The 22,408-nt window shown below is 45.9% G+C and overlaps 1 protein-coding gene across 13 annotated transcripts in view; it reads left to right on the forward strand.

The window, feature by feature from the left end:
- DLG3 (discs large MAGUK scaffold protein 3) overlaps window positions 1-22,408 on the forward strand; it is a 111,732-nt gene that overhangs the window by 43,559 nt on the left and 45,765 nt on the right. For 10 of the 13 annotated variants that reach the window (XM_083722796.1, XM_083722795.1, XM_083722810.1 and 7 more), the window contains 7 exons: window positions 9,022-9,075; window positions 11,570-11,620; window positions 12,329-12,453; window positions 14,504-14,673; window positions 16,222-16,358; window positions 17,119-17,263; window positions 18,927-19,086. In XM_083722796.1, the coding sequence (XP_083578922.1) occupies window positions 11,588-11,620; window positions 12,329-12,453; window positions 14,504-14,673; window positions 16,222-16,358; window positions 17,119-17,263; window positions 18,927-19,086 (770 nt within the window). In that variant the 5' untranslated portion in view covers window positions 9,022-9,075; window positions 11,570-11,587. The remainder of the gene's footprint in view (window positions 1-9,021; window positions 9,076-11,569; window positions 11,621-12,328; window positions 12,454-14,503; window positions 14,674-16,221; window positions 16,359-17,118; window positions 17,264-18,926; window positions 19,087-22,408) is intronic. The other 3 variants (XM_083722799.1, XM_083722798.1, XM_083722797.1) reach the window with 1 other exon arrangement.

Raw genomic sequence — 22,408 nt, forward strand, 5'->3', positions numbered from 1 at the left:
CAGTAAATGGAGCATTCTAGGAAAGCCCGAGAGACCAGCTGGTTATTTGACATATCCCTTTGGAGTTGACCCTGGCTTTCTCTTTTATTTTTCTGCTGAGGCTCTGTAGTTCTTTTTCCTCCATGCATGGTTTTTGAAAGCTGCCATAGAGCACAGCATAATACATTTTTATTCCTTTTAGTGCTTTTGGAGGTCATGTGTTCCCAGCACAATTTCCTTTCTCAGAATCTTCTTCGGTATCTCTATATCCTGGTAGAAACACAGTGCCCTCCACCCTCAGCACCCTAACCAGCAATTAGTCTGCCATGCGTCTTCTTGAATCTTGCTTGCGCTAATGCCCCCCTTTTTTTTCATTTTCATGTTTATCCCACTCTTCTTCCAACAAACTCAGGACTGTATGTACTGGGGTGTGGAGCCAACTCTCCCATCATTGCCCAGCCAGCATGGCCACTGGTCAAGAATTATGGGAGTTTTAGGCAGCAAACACACCATGCATTTAAAGCATGCACCCACCCACCCACCCTGGAAAACTGTAATTTGTTAAGGGTTATGGGAATTGTACTCTGTGAAGGGTAAACTACAGTTCCCAGTATTGTTTGTGAAAATGTGTGTTAAATGTATCATGTGTACACATGTGGAGTCCAGCAATATATGGAGGGCAATTGGCTCTCCACCTGTGGTATATATGGTTTCTCCTCTGCCCCCATTTTATTCTTACAACAACCCTGTTAGGCAGGCTAATCTGAGAGTGTGTGACTGGCCCAAGATCATGCAGTAGCTTTGTGGCTGAGTGGGAGTTCGAACCTGAGTCTCTCTGATGACAAATTTTAGTTGTTTGGTTTTGCATTTGTACTCCACCCCTCTGTAAAATACCCAAGGTGGCATACAACCCTGAGCAAAATGACACACCACAATGGCTTCCCATTCATGACTCACTTCATGAGGTTTGCTTTTAAATGCTATCAGTAGGGCTGTATTTCTACTTATGAAATCACCACATGCTTCTCAGGCATGGTAAGAATCTTCCTCGGTTAATTGTATCCTCTGTGGGTATTCCCGCCCCCCAACATGTAAATCTCCACCCATAATGAACTTCACTGTATTACAGGAGTGGGGAACCTGTGGTCCTCCAGTCGTTGGACTACAACTCCCATCACCCCTGACCATTGGCTGTGAGGGCTGGGGGCTGATGGGAGTTTGGAGTACAGCAACATTTGGAGCTCACCAGGCGCTTTATCTTTGCTGTACCATTTTGTACACTTGGCAGCATTCTCAGGGAGCTGTATGGTTCCTAGCTGGGATGGTTTAGTTGGTTGAGCATGAGGCTCTTGATCTCAGGGTTGTGGGTTTGAGCCCCACATTGGGCAAAAGATTCCTGCACTGCGATACCCTCCAATATTTTTCTGATGAAAATAAGGACGTCCTATTCCATAACAACAACAATAATATTTATACCCCGCCCATCTCACTGAGTTGTCCCAGCCACTCTGGGCAGCTTCCAACATATTTAAAAACATAAGAAAATATTAAACATTAAACATTAAAAAACTTCTTATACAGGGCTGCTTTCAGATGGCTTGGGGGTCCGATAACTCCATACCGTCCAACATCTCTCCTTAGGGACGTCCTAAGGAAAAGCGGGACATTCTGGGATCAAATCAGAAACTGGGACGGCTTCTGTAGATCCAGGACTGTCCCTGGAAAATAGGGACCCTTGGAGGGTCTGTATTGCAGGGGGTTGAACTAGATGATCCTTATGGTCCCTTCCAACTCTACAATTCTATGATTCTATTATATGTGCTACATCAGGGGTGGGGGGACATTTTTCATCCCGAGGGCTGCATTTCCTCCTTGGCAATCTTCTGAGGGCCATTTGTCTGTAGTAGGGAGGGAGGAATCAAAAGTGGGAGGAGCAATTAATACTTATTTCACCTTTGCGCATTAGTCTTGTATCTCAAAGCAATATCAGAGATGGAGGCCACATTCTTGCCAATAGAAAATGCTCTGGGTGCAAACCAGGACCTGTGAAGGGTGTTGTCTGAGGAGAGTTCCAAGCATCAGATAAAGAGATATGAGGGGCTGCATTTTGCCCCTGGGTCTTAGGCACCTGCCCCCTATGCTGCTTTCCCTCAAGTGCCCCAGGCTGCGAAGGGTCATTCCAAAACCTTAATCCAATTCTTTCATTTAGATAGTGTTCCCCACCCTGCCCCCATTTCCCAGGTTTAGTGTCATTTGCAGATCCATGTTTTCATGGCTCCATCCCCTTTTGTTAAAACTGGCCTTGATACAGACCCAGCCATCTTTTCCTATTACACTAAGGATATTCATGGCCACTTTCTAGCCTAATCCTGTCAACAGTAAACCCTACTGAATCCCAGAGAGATGTGCTTCCAAGTGAGCAAGCTTAGGATAGTAGAGCTGCTGCCTTTACTTTTCTCCACACACACACACACACACACAGAGAGAGAGAGAGAGAGAGAGAGAGAGGGAAAAGAAAACAGTGTGGAACCGTGACAGGATCTTAAAGAGCAGACTTGCTGGATCAGGCCAGCGTCCATCTGTCCAGTGTCTTACAGCCAGATGCCTCTGGAAACTCCCCAGCAGGGTAAGGAGGTGGTGGCCTTCTTCTCTTCCTGGCTGCCAGCATTTGGCAGTCAGGGCTACAATTGCTTCTCAGCATGAAGCTTCTGCTTGTTCCACTATTGTGGCAAAAAGCTGTGGAGAGATGCATTTTCTCTGAGAGCTTCTGCCCTCTGCTGTTGTCCTGCCAGATTCACCTTTGATCATTCCTTGGCTCCCCCCCCCCCATACCTTTGCTCAACTCCCCCAGTCTGCTGTTGCTGTGGCACAACTCTTCTTTGTGCAACTGGGGCTGGAACCGTGTTTCTGTTTCTGCCTCCTGGCTTTGGACGTCAGGTGACAGCAGAGAACCAGTCTGGTGCATCTTACTGATAAATAAACAGACCCTCAGCCTTTGTTCTGTCACCTTTCTCATATATATCTCCCCTCTTCCCACCTTCTGAAGGGAGCCAGTGTGAGGCAGTGGTTAGAGTGTTGGACTTGGACCAGGGTGGCCTGGGTTCCAATCCCCTCCACGAACCATGAAGCTCACAGGTGACTTTGCACCATTCATTGTTTGACAACCCCAAAAAATGGTCTCATACCTTTATCATTGTGCTCTGCAGGAGACAGTGTCCTGCAGATACCAGCTTATCAGGAGGTCCATTCCTTGCAGTATATGATTGGGCTTTTCATGTAACTTCATCCACATTTTGGAACTGCCTCCATTGCCTTTTCAAAGTCTGTTTAAGATGTCCCCCTTTCAACAAGTCTTCCAAGTGGTGCTTGCTATTGTGGCAGTTACCTCAATTAGTATCTGTCTTGGATTAGAATTTTTTTTTATATGGGTCACTCTTTTAACTCTGTGGGTGGGTGGGTGTGGGTGGGAGTATAATGGTTTTTAGATGCGCTATTGAACTGATTTTATGTACGTACGTATGCATTTGCTTCATAAAAATTATATGCAAACGAAACAACAACAACCTTGAAACATACAAGTTTAAAATACTAAAAGAGATTAAAATTCACACCAGCTTTTCTGGGTAGGCTTGACTAAACTTGGTTTTCCCCAGGAAGAAGGAAAGAATACAGTGAAGACACCTGCTTGGTCTCAAGAGGGGGGGAGTTCCAGTGTGTAGGTGCTGCCACACCAAACAATTGAGTTCCTGCAGATGCAAAATGGGCTTTATGTAGCACTTGAAGTAGTGGCAACTCCGCTGACTGAAACCATTGAGTGGGTATGTGTGAGTCAAGGCGATCTTGTAGGTAAACTGGTCCCAAGTTGTTAAGGACTTAAAATACTAACAGTAACACCTTGAACTTGGCCCAGTAGCAAAACGGCAACCAGTGCAGATCTCTGAGCACAGGTGACAAGGCCTGACTTCTGTCAGCAATCATGCTGCAGCATTCTGCTCTAACTCCAGCTTCTGGATCAAGCATGAGGGAAGCCCCATGTAGAATGCATTGCAGTAATCTAGTCTTGAGGTAACTAATGCATGAACTAGTGCATGTGGCAAGGCTATTCCGTTGTAGGTATGTTCGTGGCTGCCAAACCAGCTGTAGTTGGTAAAAGGCAGTACAGTGTTACCTCTGGATGCGAACGGGATCCGTTCCAGAGCCCCATTCGCATCCTGAGCAGAATGCGACCCACATCTGCGCGTGTGCGGGTTGCGATTTGCCGCTTCTGCGCATGCATGTGACTTCATTTTGAGCGTCTGCGCATGTGCGAGCGGCGAAACCCGGAAGTAACCCATTCTGTTACTTCCAGGTTGCCATGGAACGCAACCTGAAAATGCTCAACCTGAAGCGTCTTTAACCCGAGGTATGACTGTACTAGCCATTGATGCTATCTGAGCCCCCAGTGACTGAGCTGGATCCAGAAGTGCCCCAAAATACAAGCCTGTTCTTTCAGGGGCAGAGCAACCTCATCCAGGGTGGATAACTGGCCAGTTTCTCAGACAGAGGAGCTACTCATCCCACAGTGCCTCCACCTTGCCAGGATCCAAACTCAGCTTGTTTTTCTTCATCCATTTCCCCATTGTATCCAGGCTGCATGGCCCATCCTGATTCAGTTGTTATGGAGAAATAGAGCTGAGTGCCATCTGCATTTCCCCCAAGCCCCTAATGATTGCTCACAACAGATATTAAATAGCACTGGAGTTAAGATAGCCTCCTGTGGCACCCCATAGCATAGCCACCAGGGGGCAGAAAGGCACTGTCCCAACGCTGTATGATTGGAATCGCTGTAGTACGGTGCCCCCAAGTTCTCATTCCCTGGAAGTGGTCCAGGAGAATAACATGGTTGATGGTATCAAATGCCAATGAGAGATCAATAAGCAGGAACAAGGTCACACTCCCATGTCCCACTCTCTGCAAAGGTCATCCATCAAGGCAACCAAGGTGGACTTAGTTCTGAACCCAGATTGGAATTGATCTAAATAATCTTGTGTCCTCCAAGATTGTATGCAATTGCTTTACATACGACTTTATTGTGTTTTAAAAGTGTTTTGAGTTGCTGCAATTCATACATGAAATAAACCATGGCAATAGCAATTACCTAACCAACATCTTAGGGATAAATTGGAGTTGAGGGTAGGGGTGCAGCTGTACACACCACCCTTGAGCTCCTCGAAGGAAAGTCAGGATACATATATAGTAAATAAATAATTTAGGTGGGTGGTGACTTGACAGAGCCTTTTTGGTTATGGCACCATATCTTTGGAAAGCTCTCCCAGGAAGACCTGCCTAGCATGTACTCTGATGCTTTTTAAGGCATCTGGACCTTTTAAAAATCTGGTCTTATCCTAACTCTAGTTTTAATGCTGGAAACCCACTTCTCTTCTTGTTATACCTGGTTCCAGGTTTCTTTCTGTTCCTGTTTTTTTTTCCTTTCCTTTTTTACATTTGCCACCTGGGAAACATAAGAAGCTACCTTATGGCAGGTCAGTTTATTTGTCCATCTGCAACTGATTATTGCCATTGTCATCTTAAATTTGGAAATGGTGGGGATTGAACCTGGGACCTTCTGCATTCCAAGCAATGGTTCCACCACAAAGCAATGGCCCTTGAAGTTTCTTTGAGAAAGAAAGGTGGTTATGCAATGTGTGAATTAAAGAAATAAACTAAGGTCCTCCCTCTGTGCCATCAGATCAGTATCCCCCTATATGCTTAATGGTCTCTCAGTGGCCAGCTTCCAATTCACCAGCGCAACACAGGCCAAGTGTTCAGAGATGCTGGGGACGGATGGCTTGGCCACATTGCTTACTGCTTCCCCTTCCTGATTCCTCCCCTTATCCTTCCCCTATTGTGTTTTTCTTGCCCCTTCTCTCATGGCCCGTTGCCCTCTGAAGCATCCCTCCACATTTTTTATGTGAGCTCAGAATCCCCTAGAAGCTTTCCCCGGTCTGCAACTTCTTCACAGCCGCACCAGGGACAACCTGCCCATTCGGCTGGAAACCAGGCTGGGATGGGGAGCTCTTCAGGGTCCTGAGTGCTGCCTTGAGCATCTCAGGGAGATTGAATGAGCAACAAGAATGGGAGGCAGTGGCCTGGATGGAAGGGATGTGACAAGGCCTTTCAGCAGCACGCGGCTCAGTCCTCGGGTACCAACCTGTTCCCCCTTGGGCAGGGAAAATCTTTTCCGATAGCTGGAAGAATCCAGGGCAGCATTCATCAGCCAGCCTCTTGCCATCTGAATGGCAGTGGCCATATTACTCTCACACACACCCAGCAGGCATGCATACATCTTGGCTGTGTTCTCTGGAGGTGCCTTGGGCCTCTTCTACCCGCGCCCCTACTGTGCATGTTAAAACTCCATTGCCCTGGCTTTTGGCAATGTCGATCATGCCAAAATCAGGGGCAGTTTATTTTGTTCTCAGGAATGCTCTTGCCCCACGAAGCTGCTTTATATGGAGCCCAATTCAAGGTGCAGACAATAGAAACCACATCTCCTTCCTTAATACCCTATTAGGTAATAATGCAAGTAGAGGCGTCTCTCTTAATTGTTCCTTTTCAAAAATATTTTTCCATTTTTGCATTTTACAACATTTCAACAACAACAATTAAATCGAAACAAATGCAACCTGCATTTTCTTCGACTCTCCCCCTGCAATCCCTTACTTTATATCATAATCTTACTGCATAACCAATTCAAACCTACTTACAAATTTACGTTATTTCTTACTGCTCGTGTTTATGTCAATCCTGATAACGTTCTAAAATTGTTTACCATTTGTCTTCATATATTCAACAATTTCCCCCCATTCTGCTAAAAAAAAAAAGTCTCTCATCTTGATCTCTTATTCTTCTGGTAAGTTTTGCCATCTCTGTGTATTCCATCAGTTTTAATTGTTGATCGTCTTTCGTTGGAACTGCTTTTTCTTTCCATTTTTATGCATATACCATTTGGGCAGCCCCCTCTTAGTTGTTCTACTTCTGTCATAATCTTGGGGGGGGGGCTGCCTAGGAGAGGGAATGTCCTGAGGCAACCCCTAAGATGAGGATCTCCAATGGGCTTGGCACCTCCGCAAGGCATCTTGGGTGGGTTCTGAAGGCTCACCTATTTGCCCTGGCTTTTGAGATGTATATCTTTAGGACCTACCTTTCTCTGTGGTTGTAAGGTGTTTCTACAATATTTTAAAATTGTGAAGTGTTTTTAATAATGTATAACATGTAATTATTGTAACCCATCCACTTTATGTTGAAAGGCAGGTTGTTAATAATAATAATAGTAGTAGTAATAATAATAATAATAATAATGGCTTTGACAGGCAGTCGCTCTCACAGTTAGAGAAAGGTCTTCTTCATCACTTCCCAGCTGATCCTGGAGGCTTGATCTTCTGCCTTCAAAGTGTATACTCTTAACCACTGAGCAAGCCTCCCTCCTCCTCACTTACCTTCAGCAGGTTCTTGTGCTGAACAGCTCCCAATTGCTTAATCAGAAGAGAGATGTAGCCCTGGGTAGGGGCAGAGATTTTGTGAACAGGGGGGTTTTGGTGGGCGGGCGGGTGGAGGTCAGACTTGCATTGTACTCAACTGCCTGTGGTTTTAAGAAGGACATGAACGTGTTTTATTTTTTGCCAGCTTTTTGATCCACCAGGTGTGGAGAGCTGGAAAGTTTCTTTTCATTTTTTAGAGTTACTATTAAAAACTGGCTCGTGTCCTATTTATTATATACGTTTAGTACTTCAATAATGCATGTTTAAATGTGATTTTAAATTGCTCTTTGAACTTTTTTTTAAAAAATAATAATACAGTTGCTTGGAAAGCAGGGCTAGAAATTCAGAAATAAATGCCCAATCATTTTTTAATTTTGTTGTTGTTGTTGCAAAAACATTACCCTACAGTACAGGATTCAACTCTCTGTCTCTGTCTCTTTTCCAGGAGATACCTTACATTTGCCTTAGAAGGGGAGGAGGGTAAATTGGCTCAGCATATGCATTGTATGTGAAAGGTGTTATATCCAGCTACCTGCACCAGCAGTGCTTGTTGCAGTTATCATTATTACGATTGATGCAATAATTGATTGCCTTTCACACCCCATGTCTCAAGACAATGTACAAAATGCAGTAAAAAGCAGCATAAAAAGCAGTTAAAAAACAACACAGAGCAGAGATCTTTTCATCCAGCCAAGGCGGCTTGTTGGAACAAAAATATATTTAGTTGTTTCTGGGAAATGCTGGTGATGGGCACCTTGACTCAGGAACGCTGTTCCATAGAACAGGGGCATGTTTGCAGCCCTGCTCTGGGTTACAAGGACTTTTGGTAACAAGTCCATCAAGAATCACTGCCTGGGGCTGGAGAACTAGCAGTCAGAGTAAACTTGCCTTCCTCAACCTGGTGCCCTCCAGCTTTTTGGACTACATCATCCCCAGCCCACATGACTGATGGGTGTGGTAGTCCAAAATGGCCAAGCTGGTTGGGGATGATGGGAGTTGTAGTCAGACAAATATCTGAAGGCCCTCGGTTGAAGAACCTGGGGTAAGGCGGTTCCATAAAACCCATATCCGGAAAGCTTTCGGTTGGTTCCTAAGAGGCAGGGTAATTGCTGGACTGGGAAAGAAAGGTGGATTGATTTCCTGCTGTTGCACAATAGAGAAGCTGGGGGAATTTGTTTCCTGGGGAGAACTGTAGATGGGAATGTGGCTTTTCTGGTGGGGGCAGATTGAGTGGTTGCAGGGAGCCATTCTGGGAAGGGAGGGCCTGGGTCGATTTGCTTGAAGGGATGTAGCTTAGTGCTGGATCACCTGCCTTCAAAAGTTCTCATATTCAATCCCTGGCAATTCCTGGTATGGCTGGGAGAGAACCCTTCCTGAAACTCTGGAGAGCTGCCGCCTGCCAGTGCAGACAACCGTGGGCTAGATGGATCTGCAGCCGGGCTCAATATAAGGCAGCGCTTCCTGTCTTCTTATCATGGGAATTTAAATGAACAACAGTGGCTTTTTCTTTTTGTCTCTCTTTCAGGCCAGCCCCTCGCCCATTATTGTGAACACAGAAACCCTGGAGCCTGCCCTCTCTGTAAGTCTGCTTCTTTTCTTGTGCGGTTTGTGCCTTGTCCACAGGGTCCTACAATGTCCTGTGAAGGGGAGGAAGTTTCTCTTTCTTGCCAATAGTGGTGTGGGGCTCATTGCCGAAGGTGAAATTAGGCTTTATTTCACCCAGGTCAAACACACACACCCAAGACACATTTGCCTACACCCACACCCACACAGGCTGCACTCGGGGCAAAAACCAGGCTGGTCCCCCCTTCCCCGTAGCTAGGGCACAGCTCATTGCACAAATCCTGTCTCACAACTCCAAGGCATGGAGAGCTTAGCATTCCTGGGTGTGTCCTCCCATATCACTTCTAGATATGGAGTGTGTCAAGAATCTGTGTTATGCATGTGTTAAAAGAAAATAAAAACGGGACTGGGCATTCCTGACAAATTCCACCTGGAAATTCTAGAATATTCTGTTTGCTGGCCACAGAAATCTGTTGCCTTTGGGACATAGAACTCCCAGCTTTTTCTCTGGTTTTGGTGAGTGAGATTAGGGATGGGCATTTTAGTTTCTCTCATTCTCATTTTTCCAATCTTGAGTTCAGTTCTCCGCATTCCACATCATTTTAGAAACATTTTTAAAGGAAATTATTAACACATTTTAGTAAGCATTTTTCCAAAAAAATTGTATATAGTTTTGCCTAATGTACACATTTTTTTGTATAGCGGTTTCCTCTGACATAATGCATTTTTGTACATTATCTTCACTAATATATGCATTTTTATGCACACTTTGCCTCAGTGTATGCATTTTTGGGTGCACCTTACTTGGCTAGAGAACTGTGCTGCAAAATTTGGGAAAGTGGATGCCTGTGTTTCAGGATGCATTTTTTTCCCCAAAAAGTACAAATTTGTAAAGTTTGCCTTTAAACGTGAACTGAATCTAATTTCTCCCAGGTACACTCTGCATTTCAGTGCCCTTCAAAATTGCTGCTTTCCCCCACCTGCTTCTGCTGGTCCCTGGTCTCTATCCTCCCCATCCCATCTGTCCCAGCCCTTCTCTGCTGATCTAGAAAGCAGAATAAGCGGTGCAAGTTGTGGTTATGTGCAGAATTTTTGTTTAGTTAATGCAGAAGCTGCATCATGCTCCTCTCCCTGGCAGGGGAGGTATATTTGTGCAGAGCCTGCAAAATTGAGAATCTCACTCACTTTTCATGGCCATTTAGTCACCACAATCAGTAGTCGTTTGAGGATGTAATGATGCAACAAAATAGGAACCCCAAAAAGGAACTTGAAGTGGGAGTGAATTGGAATGGGGTTGTCAAAGGAGGGATTTAATAATCCAACTTGTTTCAACCCTAATGGCCCTTCTTTAGGGAAATTCAGATAAATCAAAACAAAACATTTAGATGTGCTGTCTCTTCTAATGTGTTGGATTAATAAATATCTCTTTTGTTTTTCTCCCTTAGCTTCCAGTGCATTTGAATATGTCCCATCCACTTCTTAGCTTCTTGCTGAGGCTGTTAGGATATTCTTCAGATCTCTCCCCCTCCTTGCTGTGCTTGGCCTGCCTCTGATGTGATATATTAAGGGCTCACCCAGAGTTCCACTTTAAAATACAAGTGTGTCTGAGCACCGGGATTTTGTTTTTTGTGTTTTTTCACCCCGGAGCTTTGCTCCGGTGCACCTGCTCTTTACCACTGAATCAGAGCAAACAAACAAATCTGTGGAAAATCTGAATTGTTGTTTATTCTGATTCAGTGTTAAATGGGTTTTTTTCCTGGGGAAAGTAATGTGGGGGGGGGAGTGCTCAAATGCAGCACTTCAAAGCATAGACCCGTGTCTAGAAAGTGTTAGGCAAAAGATATGTGTGGATGAGCCCTTACAATTAGGACATACAGTGGTACCTTGGTTTAATGACAGCTTAGTTTATGAATAACTTGGATTAAGAACGCTGCAAACTTGAAAGTAGGTGTTTTGGTTTGTGAACTTTGCCTTCGAAGCAGAACATGTTTTGCTTCCTGTTGAGTGTAAATTGAGTCTCCCACTGCTATGTATGGGAAAGCATGCCTTGGTTTAAGAACGCTTTGGTTTAAGAACGGACTTCTGGAATGGATTAAGTTCATAAACCAAGGTCCCACTGTATATTTGTGAAGGCAGGGAGGCTTGTGCCAGAAAATCCTGTGTCCCAGAAATTGTGTCTAATCACAATAATAATCCCAGGTACTACTTACATGCCAAGACAGCTTCTATATGGTTTACAAGTATAAAATCAATTATAAGCTATCCACACATAATTAAAGATCACAAAAAAACAATTCCATAAAAATATATCAAAAACATCCATAATTAAAACTTGCAGTAAAAAAGGCTTTTAAAAAGCACAACAATTAAAAAGGCAATTCAAAAAATTAGGTCAGGAAGTTCAAGTCTAGGGAAATGCTTCTGCAAGGGTGAGTAGAACGCCAATACTGATTTGGGGCATCTCATATTTCAGCATCTGTTTGTTAAACTTTTCCTATTTGTTTCCCCAGGTGAATGGCAGTGACGGGATGTTCAAGTATGAAGAGATTGTCCTGGAAAGGGTGAGTTAGAGCCAGTGGACCCTTGCCATGGATGTGGTGCCAGGGCTAGCGCTACTTGTCTCTGGACTGTATTGGGCTTTGTTAGTCCTCCCACGCAGGCACATGCATCCTGGCTCTGTAGGTACAAGCATGGGGAGCACAGAGAGAAAAAGGCAGCCTTTCCCCAACCTGGTGCTCTCCAGATGTTTTGGACTGCAATTCCCATCAGATTGGATGGCTGACTGTGGTTGATTGAAGTTGTAGTTCAAAACATTTGGACAACACCACGTTGGGGAGGGCTGGGCAAGGGGATCTAACATGCGTGTTCCCTCTTTCCTCTTCCCATTGTTGTGGTTTTGGAAACCAGAGCTTATGGTATTGAGAACTGACCCAGCTATATGTGGTAGGACTGTGCTTTTCAACAGAGGCTAGGAGATTTTTTCATTTTCCACATCAGGATACCTGGCAGACTTCAAGTTTTACATTCATGTCCATGGTTACTTTCTATTGAATAAACCTTCAGTGCCCTTGAATTGCTGTATTGTTCTAATTATCGTTAGCATATAAGCTCAGCCTGGGTAGCTCAGTTGGTTAGAGCATGGTGCTGATAACACCAAAGTTTCAGGTTGGATCCCTGCATTGCAAGCAGTTGGACTAGATGATTCTCAGGGTCCCTTCCAACTCTATGATTCATCCCATTTATTTAGTCCTTTTTTTAACACTTCTCAGGGAAATTCTGGCCTTGGATTTAGCATTGCTGGAGGGATCGATAATCCACACATCCCTGATGACCCTGGCATTTTCATAACCAAGATCATCCCAGGTGGAGCAGCTGCCATGGATGGGCGTCTGGGGTGAGTGTCCTGCCATAGGGTGGATCCTGAGCCTTGGGGGGGGGAGGGAAGCAGGTACAGATAAGGAACCTAAAATGAGATGTTTGTTGATGAACTGTGTGTGCGTGTGTGCCGTAAAAACAAAACAAATTAAAAAGTGTGTTTTAGACTCTCTGTAGATACTCACAGCTATTCATTCAGCCATTTCCTGACTGTTAATGCACGGCCGTACCACTCAGACTATTTTTAGATTGTGTTTTTTGTATATGCATGTTTTGTTTCAGTGTACGCTTAACACAAAGTTGCCAACATGGCACCTGTGGGCTCAAGGGCGCCCATGAGGTCTTCCTCTGGTGCCCATGAAACCTCTGAGCCTCCTCACTCACCTCATCCTTGGTCATGAGGTAGTGAGGATGGCTGCCTTTTTCTCTCTTGAGAAGCACATACAGCTGAAGGAGGAATTTGGAAGGGTGACGCTCTTCCCAACTTCCTCTTTCAGCTCTATGTACTTTTCAAGGTTCAAGTTAATTCTACTGGATCTGATTTTTGCCCAGATCCCTTGGGAAAAGGAAGCGTTTCCATGCATGCCCTTTCTCTTTCTCAGAGATGGTCCTCATCTAGGGAAGCCGAAGAGAAGTGATCAGAAGTGGGGTGGCACCCACTGCAGCTGCTCAAAAGTCCAAAAGTGCCCATGGGCCCCATTTTAACATGTTGATTTAACCACTTTGAGATTCTTTTTCTTTCTTTCTTCTGATATTTTATTAGAATTTCCTTATAAAAAAGTGATGAAAAGAAAGAAAAGAAAGGAAAACATGAATGAAAATAAAAGAAAAATACTCAATTACATTTCCATACATTAATATACAAATGTTTATAGCATTATTATTATTATTATTCAAATACAAATTTTATTAATAACCACATATATTCAGTGTAAAGTCATTCCAGATATTATATTTATGCAAAGAAAGTCTGTGTCTATAAGCGGTCCATTCATATGTTTCTAATATTGTCATGTTGTCAAGTCATTGATTAAGGGGAATCATATTTCTATTCTTCCAGATCATCAGTATTAGTCTCTTAGCAACCATTAGGGCACGTAGAGCCCATTTTTGCTGTCCCATTGTCACTTTCCATACAGTAGGTATATAGTTCAAAATAATATTCACTTCTGAAAGTCTTAAATTTTTCCATAGCATCTTATTTATACAGTCCAGCACTCTTTCCTAAAACTTAGTAAGTATGTGGCATTGTAAAACCTTTGTTTTCAAGAATCATTATCCATATTACATCTCCAGCAAAGGCCCACATTAGATAGCCCTTTCTTCTACAGGCATAAGGGAGTCCAATAAATTCCAAATAATATTTTCTGCTACATAAGTCTTAATATAATCGATACATCTGCTCCCAAAGCTAAAACAATTTCCCATTTTCAGGTTCATAGTAAACATCTGAATTCTTTATTCTAGTCTTTTTTAAAACTCTGCATATCAGAATTTATTTATATTTATAATAAATATCCATAAAAAGTAATCCTGGCTTTTTAGCTTCAAATGAATTATCCCATTGCTCCAATATTTCAGGGTTCTCTTAAGCTGAGAAGGCTGCCAAACCAAACAAGAGTTATTAAAAGGAGTTACAACTGCAGGTATTGCCATTGGGCCACAACTGGCAGATGATATTTTCTCTTAATGCACCATAAATATAATGTTTGATTTCTTCATCTATCAGTTGGCCCAAAGTCAATGCCCATGCTCCCATCCAGCTTTTCCATATTGCCATGTTTTCCACCCCAACCACACCAATTTTAAAACAGAATTCCCCCCAGAAAAGTGATTGAATTTTACAAAGTAAAATGAGGACACAGCAGGAGGTAAGGGTGGAGGGTTTGGGGTGGTTGCTCACCTTGGGCCCTGCACCTGCCCATCTTAGGGCATTCTGCTGGGGAACCACTAAGGAGCGATTGAGGGCCGTTTTCTTTAAAATATTTATATACATACTTATGCTAGCCCTCCGGAGTTCTCCCCTCCCTCACCATCTCCTCTTTGGCTGTTCTGCCCCTGTGGCGCAGGGTGAACGACTGTGTCCTGAGAGTGAACGAGGTCGATGTTTCCGAGGTCGTGCACAGCAAGGCCGTGGAGGCCCTGAAGGAAGCGGGGCCTGTGGTGAGGCTCCTGGTACGGAGAAGGCAGCCCCCACCAGAGACCATCATGGAGGTCAACCTGATGAAAGGACCCAAAGGTGACTGCCCTGGGTGTGGGCCCTGCTGGCAGTCATGTGCTAGCATGGATCTGGGGCTGTTGCTTCCCGGCTGGTGGATAAACCTGGAGGCCAGTGGTCTCTAGGCCCCTGTCGCGAAGTTGGGCTGCGGCCAGGAGCCAAGCAGGGGTCAGTGCTGGGTGGATCCAAACACCCAGGTGGGTTTGTCCCAGTTGACCAGGGCAAAGTGGGGTGGTTGGAGCAAGAGCTGCTGAGGTTGAAGGGAATTGGCCTTGGCTCAGAAGTGAAGCATCAGCTTTGCATACACAAGGTCTTGGTCTCAAGCCCAAGTAGGGTTGGGAGACATTTCCTGGCTCAAACCCTGGTAAGATCCTGCCAGGTAGCATAGTGACAATACCGGGCAAGAGGGACCCATGGTCCAACCCGGTGTAAGGCAGCTTCCTGTGGAAAGGCCCATGGCTCACTGCTGGAGTCCATGGTCTGTTCAGAAGGTCCCAGGTTCAATCCCCAATATCGCCAGGCAGGACTGGGGAGAGACTCCCTGCCTGCCTGCCTGCTGCTGGTTGATGTAGAGACAGTGCTGTACAAGAGGGCCTGACTCAGTATAAGGCAACCTCCTTATACTCAGAGAGTGAGGCTGGTCCAGGGAAAAACTAGAGATTGCTCAAAGACACTGGCAGGGATCGTGCGGAAGTTGGTGCTCCTTCTGTGTGAAGGAGCAGCAGTCCAGGGGCAGGTTCCATCTTACCTGTGCAATCAAGAACCAGATTCTGCTGCTGAGAAGGAGGTCTCCAGCAGGCTGTCAACAGAGGCACAGACCATCTCTTGGGCCTCCAGAAGGTCATGGCCCTGACTCAGCTCCTTAGGGTTGGATATTGGCAAACTTCCTTTTGGTGTAGCAGGGTTCTGTGGCTTTTAGTAGGTGACAGAGCCCACCGGAGAGGAGGGGCCAGGGACACAGGTCTCAACACCCCTGTCCCTTGCTCCTCCTCAGCAAACCCTCCAACCCAATGCCTGCAACCTGCTCCTCTAAGAGTCTAGAATTCAGTGACCCAGAAACTCACTTTTTTGCTCTCTCGCCCACCTATTGCTTACTAGTCTTTTTTATTTTTTTTAAGGAAAGGATAGAATTGTGAAAAACTGGGGAGGGATGATGGGCCTAGGGGCAGTAGCTGGGAGGAAAAAAACAACACCCCAGAGATTTTATACCAGATTACATACCAGACTATAAAAATGGATTAAACAAATTAATGGAGCATCAAGCTATCAATGGCTACTAGCCAGGGTGACTGTGCTCTTCCTCCACAGTTGGAGGTGTTAATGCTTCTGAATACCAGTTGCTGGAACCTGCAAGAGGAGAGATTGCTGCTGCACCCAGATCCTGCTTTCATGCTCCCCACAGGCATCTGGGTTCCCACTGTGAGAACAGGATCCTGGACTAGATGGGCCCCTTGCCTAACCCAGCATCCAGGCTCTCCTAATGTTCTTACGTGGCCCATGGCAGGCAGATCTCTCCACACCCCAGCGCAGCCATCGCAGAGCTCCCTAACCCCACCTCCTTCTCCCCAGGGTTGGGCTTCAGCATCGCCGGGGGTCTCGGGAACCAGCACATCCCTGGAGACAACAGCATTTACATCACCAAGATCATAGAAGGTGGTGCGGCTCAGAAAGATGGGCGGCTGCAGATTGGCGACCGACTGCTAGCAGTGAGCACCCGACTTGTTTTCTTCGAAGCGTTGGGATGGGTGACAGCATGGATGGCGTCAACTCTCGGTGCAAGGGAGCTGGGTGCTGGGCAGTGCCTGCCAATTGTGTGGCCACCCCAAAACATTTTGCGGCTTGGCATGGCTTCTTAGAAGCATCCGTTCATTTACTGTGGGAAGGCAGCTAGATGATCTGATCCCGGCAGGCCTCTGATTAGGCTTTTCATTGACAATGGAACACTCATGCTCAGAGCCAGTCTACCTCTGCCTAACGGGGAATGTAAAACTGGGGAGGCCTGCGGCCCTTCAGGCCCATCCAATTGCTGGCTGCAGGAAGCAGCATGGGCATAGCCTGGGGGGGCAGGTGCCCCTCCTAGTCAAGTAAATAAATAAAAACACTTAACCAACTGACCAATTTCATCACAGATAACTCAGTTCTGCCCTCGCCCAACATAAAGCCTATCCCCCACAACATAAACCCTGGCTATGCCCATGGGAAGTAGGATACTGGAGTCGTTTTGTTATGTTTGTCATTGGCCATGATAGGGATGGAGCACCCATGCTCAGAGGCAGTCTACCTCAGTATCAGACACTACTGCAGTTGGGCACTGTGGGCAGCCCAGGGTACAGGAGTGGATGCATCTGATTTAGCAAGGTTCTTCTCATTGGCCCATCTCAGTTGGCTCAGTCTGTCAGATCTGCAACACAGACAAGCCTCTGGCTGTTTTCTCTCTCCTGCCCCTGTCATACCCACTCTCTCCAGGTGAACAACACCAACCTGCAAGACGTCCGACATGAGGAGGCCGTGGCTGCACTGAAGAACACTTCGGACATGGTATACCTGAAGGTGGCCAAGCCAGGCAGCTCCCACCTCAACGACATGTATGCACCACCTGACTACGCCAGCAGTACGTACCTGCCCTCCCCTGCCTCCTGCTCCTGGGGTGGGAGTCAGAGCTCAGTGGAAGAGAAGCTATTTTGCATGTAGGATGTCATGAGCCCTGTGAAGGTGTTCTGGAGTGGGTGTTTGGATCAGAAAGAAGAGTGGGGGGGGGGAGCTGGGAACTGGTGGTCCCAGTGGGTTGGGACAGGTTCTGTCAGGGCATCAGGAAGCCCCGGAGCTGGAGGAGAAGGAGGTGGTGGTTGTGGAACCAGAAAGTGTGGGATCAGTTCTCATGGAGAGTCCCAGCGGGATGTCAAAGTGTCAGGAGCAAGTCAGCAATAAATCACACAGAGTAAGTGAACTCTTTATTAGAAGCAAGATCTGCTCAGGCCTAATGAGCACAGCAACTCTTCTTGGTAGGTCTTGCCCCACTTTCCCACAGCTGCCTACGTCTCCCCCTTCCCAAGCAATCGGAGACTCGTAATGCCTTGTCTCTCTTTGCTCCACCCTCTTCATACCTCTGCGGGTTCTGGGAGACCAGGTGGGAGGGGAGCTAGTCACAGCAGGAGGGGGAGACACCCTGGCTTCTTCACCAGCCTGACTCATCTCTGCCTCTTGGCCCTCCTCCTCTCCAGCCTCTGCTTCTGCCTGCTTCTGCCACAGCTCACTAAGCCCTGTTACCTCTTCAGCTACTGGCATCCCCTCTTCCCAGTCTTCTCCCTCTTCTCTCTCTGACCACTCATCCGTGTCCTACCTGAGCCTTCTTCCTTTGGAGGTTCCTCAACTGGTGCCTCCCACCATTCCTCTGTGTGCAACTGGTCTGTGATACAAAGGGAGGTTTTGCTTCTGTGCTGTCAGACACTTCCAGTAAGGCCCCTCCTGTCTCTGGCCCCTCCTCCTATCAGCAAACCTCTGTCCTTAGAGGAGGTGCTGGACAGGACCAGCCCACCCATGAGGCAAGTTGAAACAGTCACCTTGAGCAGCAGGAGCCACGGGGACAACAGATCCAGCCTCAGCTACCAAAATGTATTGGGTCAGTTATTGCACCAGACAACATGTCAGGCGCTGAGTTACTGGTCCCCCCCCCCGACCCAAGAGGAGAAGGCAAGGAATAAGGTGGGTGGGTGGGCAGATTTCATCCCACTCTTGACCTCACAGGCACCAAAGGGAATTTAGAATCCTGGGGCACTGAGCGAGGGGGAGAAAGATGGAGTGCTCTCTGGAGTATCTCTTAGCCTAGAGGTGGAGAACATCTAGACCTCTCCATCTGGACTGTGGGATTCTGGCTAAGCCACACAACTGCTCTTCAGGACGTACCTCTCACCAGATCTGCTCAGCAGCCAGCTTGAATGTCTTTGCCTGCCTGGAACTTACCCATGAACTGTAGAAATACAGAATCATAGGATTGTAGAGTTGGAGGAATGTCTCTTCCTTGCCTGGATGGCATTAGAGATATGAGTGCATGGAAGCCTTTCACTTTTCTGGTGACTGCCATGTAACCTACTGCACAAAGGTCATTCTGCCCACTTTTCCCTTCTGGTCCACGGCTGCCATGTGGGCCTCAGAAGGCTCCCCACCTGGGGCCCAGGGCCTTTGCTCTAAACAAGGGTCCCCACCCCCACCCCACCTCAGCCCTACCACAGCCCTTGGTTCTACCTCACTGATGCCTCTTCTTTGTGTCTCCTTAGCTTTCTCTGCCTTGGCTGACAATCACATAAGCCATAACCCTGGCCTGGGCTACCTTGGAGGAATGGAGAGCAAGCCAGCTTACCCTGCTCCGCCCCAGGTCGCGCCTGCCCGCTACTCCCCTGTGCCACGCCATATGATTGGGGATGAGGACTTCACCAGGTGAGCAAGAACCCCCTTGCCCCACCTCCTCTGCCTCTCCCTTGGAAGAACCTGGTAGTTCATCTCTAAAGAACATGGGTATAACTTCCTCTCCGATAGACATTTGTAGGGCCAGTTCCATTCCAGCTGATTTGGCAGCAAACGAGGCATGCAGAGTCCTGCCCCATTTGCTAACCTCCTTTTTCTTGTTGCTTCTCCCATGAGTGCAGGCAGCTGTGGGGCATGACTGGGGATGTGGGGTGGCTGTACGGCTTCCAGAAATGTGGGTCTCCAAAATGGAGAGTGTGGGGTGAGGTTCAGTATCATTTACCATTGAGAAAATAAAGATCAGAATCCTGTGTTATCCAAATTGAGCAAAGCTGCATGATCTTCTGCTGCGTAATTGTCATGGAGGACAGACAAGGCATCAAAGGTCCAGCCCCAAAGCGCTGGAAGTCTTCTTCAACCGCTGCATCATCATGTTTGAAAAATGGGGATATGGATGAGGAAAACAACTATTTTTCATGCTCCCAGTACTTAATACACATTGCTGCAGCATCCCTCCCAAAAACCTTGCAAGTCAGGGCAGCCCTGTAACCCCCCCCCCCCCAGCATTGTTGGAAATCAGATTGTTGTGGCAAAGGCCTGTACTTTGAAAGTGCTGGTATATGGCTGGTTGCTGGGGTTTCCAAAGCCCCGTGCAGGGGTCGTATTAGGTTTCCCACAGTTGGGTTATACAGATTACTGAGGTGATGCATTTGAAAACACTTTACACAGTTGAGAAGGCACTTTTTTCTTTTTTTCTTTTTTAATAAATTTTATTGGTTTCCGTTCAATTATACATTTCATCTCGAATACAACAAATCATAACTGTTTTTTGACTTCCTTCAGCGTCTCTGACAATCATCCATATTTGTACCTTTAATACACATTCCTTCTTTCGCATTGCCATTGTTCCCCCTTGCTCCCTTATTTTTAATAAACAATACTTATTTGTTTTTTACAGTGCCTCTTGAAATCCCACTAGCATTATAATTACACCACATATGTTTTTCAGATAATCCACCATTTCCCCCCAGTCCTCGATGAACTTTTGGTCTTTAGTGTATCTAATTTTCCCAGTTAATTTGTCCAATTCCGCATAGTCTATCAATTTTGATCTCCATTCTTCTATCGTTGGTATCTCCTCTTGTTTCCACTTCTGGGCCAACAGGATTCTGGCTGCCGTTACAGCATATTGGAAAAGCTTGTAGTCCTTTCCTCTAATGTCCTTTCCTAGAATACCTAAAAGAAAAGCTTCTGGTTTTTTCACAAAAGTATATCTTAACATTTTTTTCATCTCATTATATATCATTTCCCAAAAGCTTTTCACTTTCTTACATTCCCACCACTGATGAAAGAATGTCCCCTCTTTATCTTTACATTTCCAACATTTGTTATCAACCTTATACATCTTTGCTAATTTTACAGGTGTCATATACCATCTATAAAACATTTTCATCACATTCTCTCTCAGTGACGTACATGCCGTAAATTTTATATTCTCTTTCCATAGTTTTTCCCATTCTTCAAATAGAATATTATACCCAAAATCCTTTGCCCACTGTACCATTACCGATTTAACCTCTTCATCTTTCGTATACCATTCCAGCAATATCTTATACATTTTTGACAGAGTTTTATACTCATTGTTTATTATGTCTTTTTGAAAAATTGATTCTTTCTCCACATAACCTTTTTCCTTCAAATCTTTCTTAAATATTTCGCTTACTTGAAAATAATGCAGCCAATCATACATATACTCTTTAACTTGTTCATATGGCTTCAATTTCCATTTCCCTCCTTCATTGGTTACCAATTCACCATATGTACCCCATTTTTCTCTCATGTTAGTCTTCTTGACACTCATTATCTCTTAACGAGGACAACCAGTGTGGGACAGAAGGCACTTTTTAACTGCTAAACAGAATGATAGTGGCAATACTAGCCATGGTAGCTAAGCCCTTCCTCCGTGGTCAGGGCCAGTATTGCTTCTGAATATCAGTTCCCACAGCAGGGAAGAGTGCTGCTTTGCTCGGGGGTTTTCCACAGTCATCTGGTGGCCACTGTGAGAACTGGATGCTGAGCCATTCATCTCTTCTTATCTGCTTATGATAAGGGCAAAACTGTTTGTTTGCTAAAGTATTTACATACTTCTTTTCCCAAAAGGTTCCAAGCAGTTTTACAGTAACAAAGGTACACCAGCCAACATTTTATTGCACCCCACTGTGCTCCAGACACTGCTGTGTACCCAGAAGGGACAGAGGCTCTTCTTCTGAGGGCTAACAGTCCTCTAGAGGGATGGGCAAGGCCACGAATGTCTGTGAAGATAAGCAGGTGGGGACTCACTATGGAGAGTGGTTCAGTAAGTGAGAACTTTCTCCTCAGTCTTAGCGCTCTCTTTGTACAACTCAGCAGGGCAGAAGATGGAAACAAAACTAAAATTTGTTGGCTCTGGGCTCTGCTTGTCACTGGTTCTGCCTCTGTCTGCTTTTGGCCTCCCTGTTTTCTGCCTGGCGATGGGCATCAGCCATCGCTGCTTATACCATGACAGGGAAAAGCCCTGAAAAGTGTTGGAGGGCATGACCTCCTTGACTCCAGATCCATTATTTTATTCCAAAGCCACATGACTGTACAGATTGCTATTGGCCACACGAGGGCACCGTGGAACTTCCTGGCTAGGAAGAAAAGGGGTCTGTGCCTTGTAATGACTCTCAGAAGCCTTGGTTTGGGTCAGGGATCCTGACCAGGAAGCAAGTGAGTTGTTTACAGTTTAGAGGTTGGAGAAACAAAAGATTCCCAAACCCAAGAATGTGAGAATGGAGGGGGCTGGTCCCCAAAATGCTCCCTTTTGCTTGGTGGACCAACAATTCTGTGTGTACACGCACACGCACACATGCACACACACCCTAGACCCTGAGCAGGCTTCATTTCTGACAAGATCACCTTGCATTCAACCACCCAGATTAGAAGGCAGAGTGGTTATCTGTCTAGCACTAGAGAATTCTATCCCTTCAGTATTATTGTGGATTAATGACACTGGTTGGAGCCATATTGGGCCATCCAGCTCAATATTATCTACAGCAGGTATGGGGAACTTTTGACCTTCCAGATGTTGCTGAACTACAGCTACTGCCATCCCTGCCCATTGGCCATGCTTGCTGGGGCTGATGGGAACTGCAATTCAGCAACATCTGCAGGACCAAAGGTTTGCGCCCCCCACCTCCATGTCTGGTGTAGATGAAGCAGAAGTCAGCCTCCTGGATTTCAGGTGCAGTCTCACCCAACCACACCTGGAGATGCG

The sequence above is a fragment of the Podarcis gaigeae genome (assembly GCF_964106915.1).
Source record: "Podarcis gaigeae genome assembly, chromosome: Z".
NCBI lineage: Eukaryota > Metazoa > Chordata > Lepidosauria > Squamata > Lacertidae > Podarcis > Podarcis gaigeae.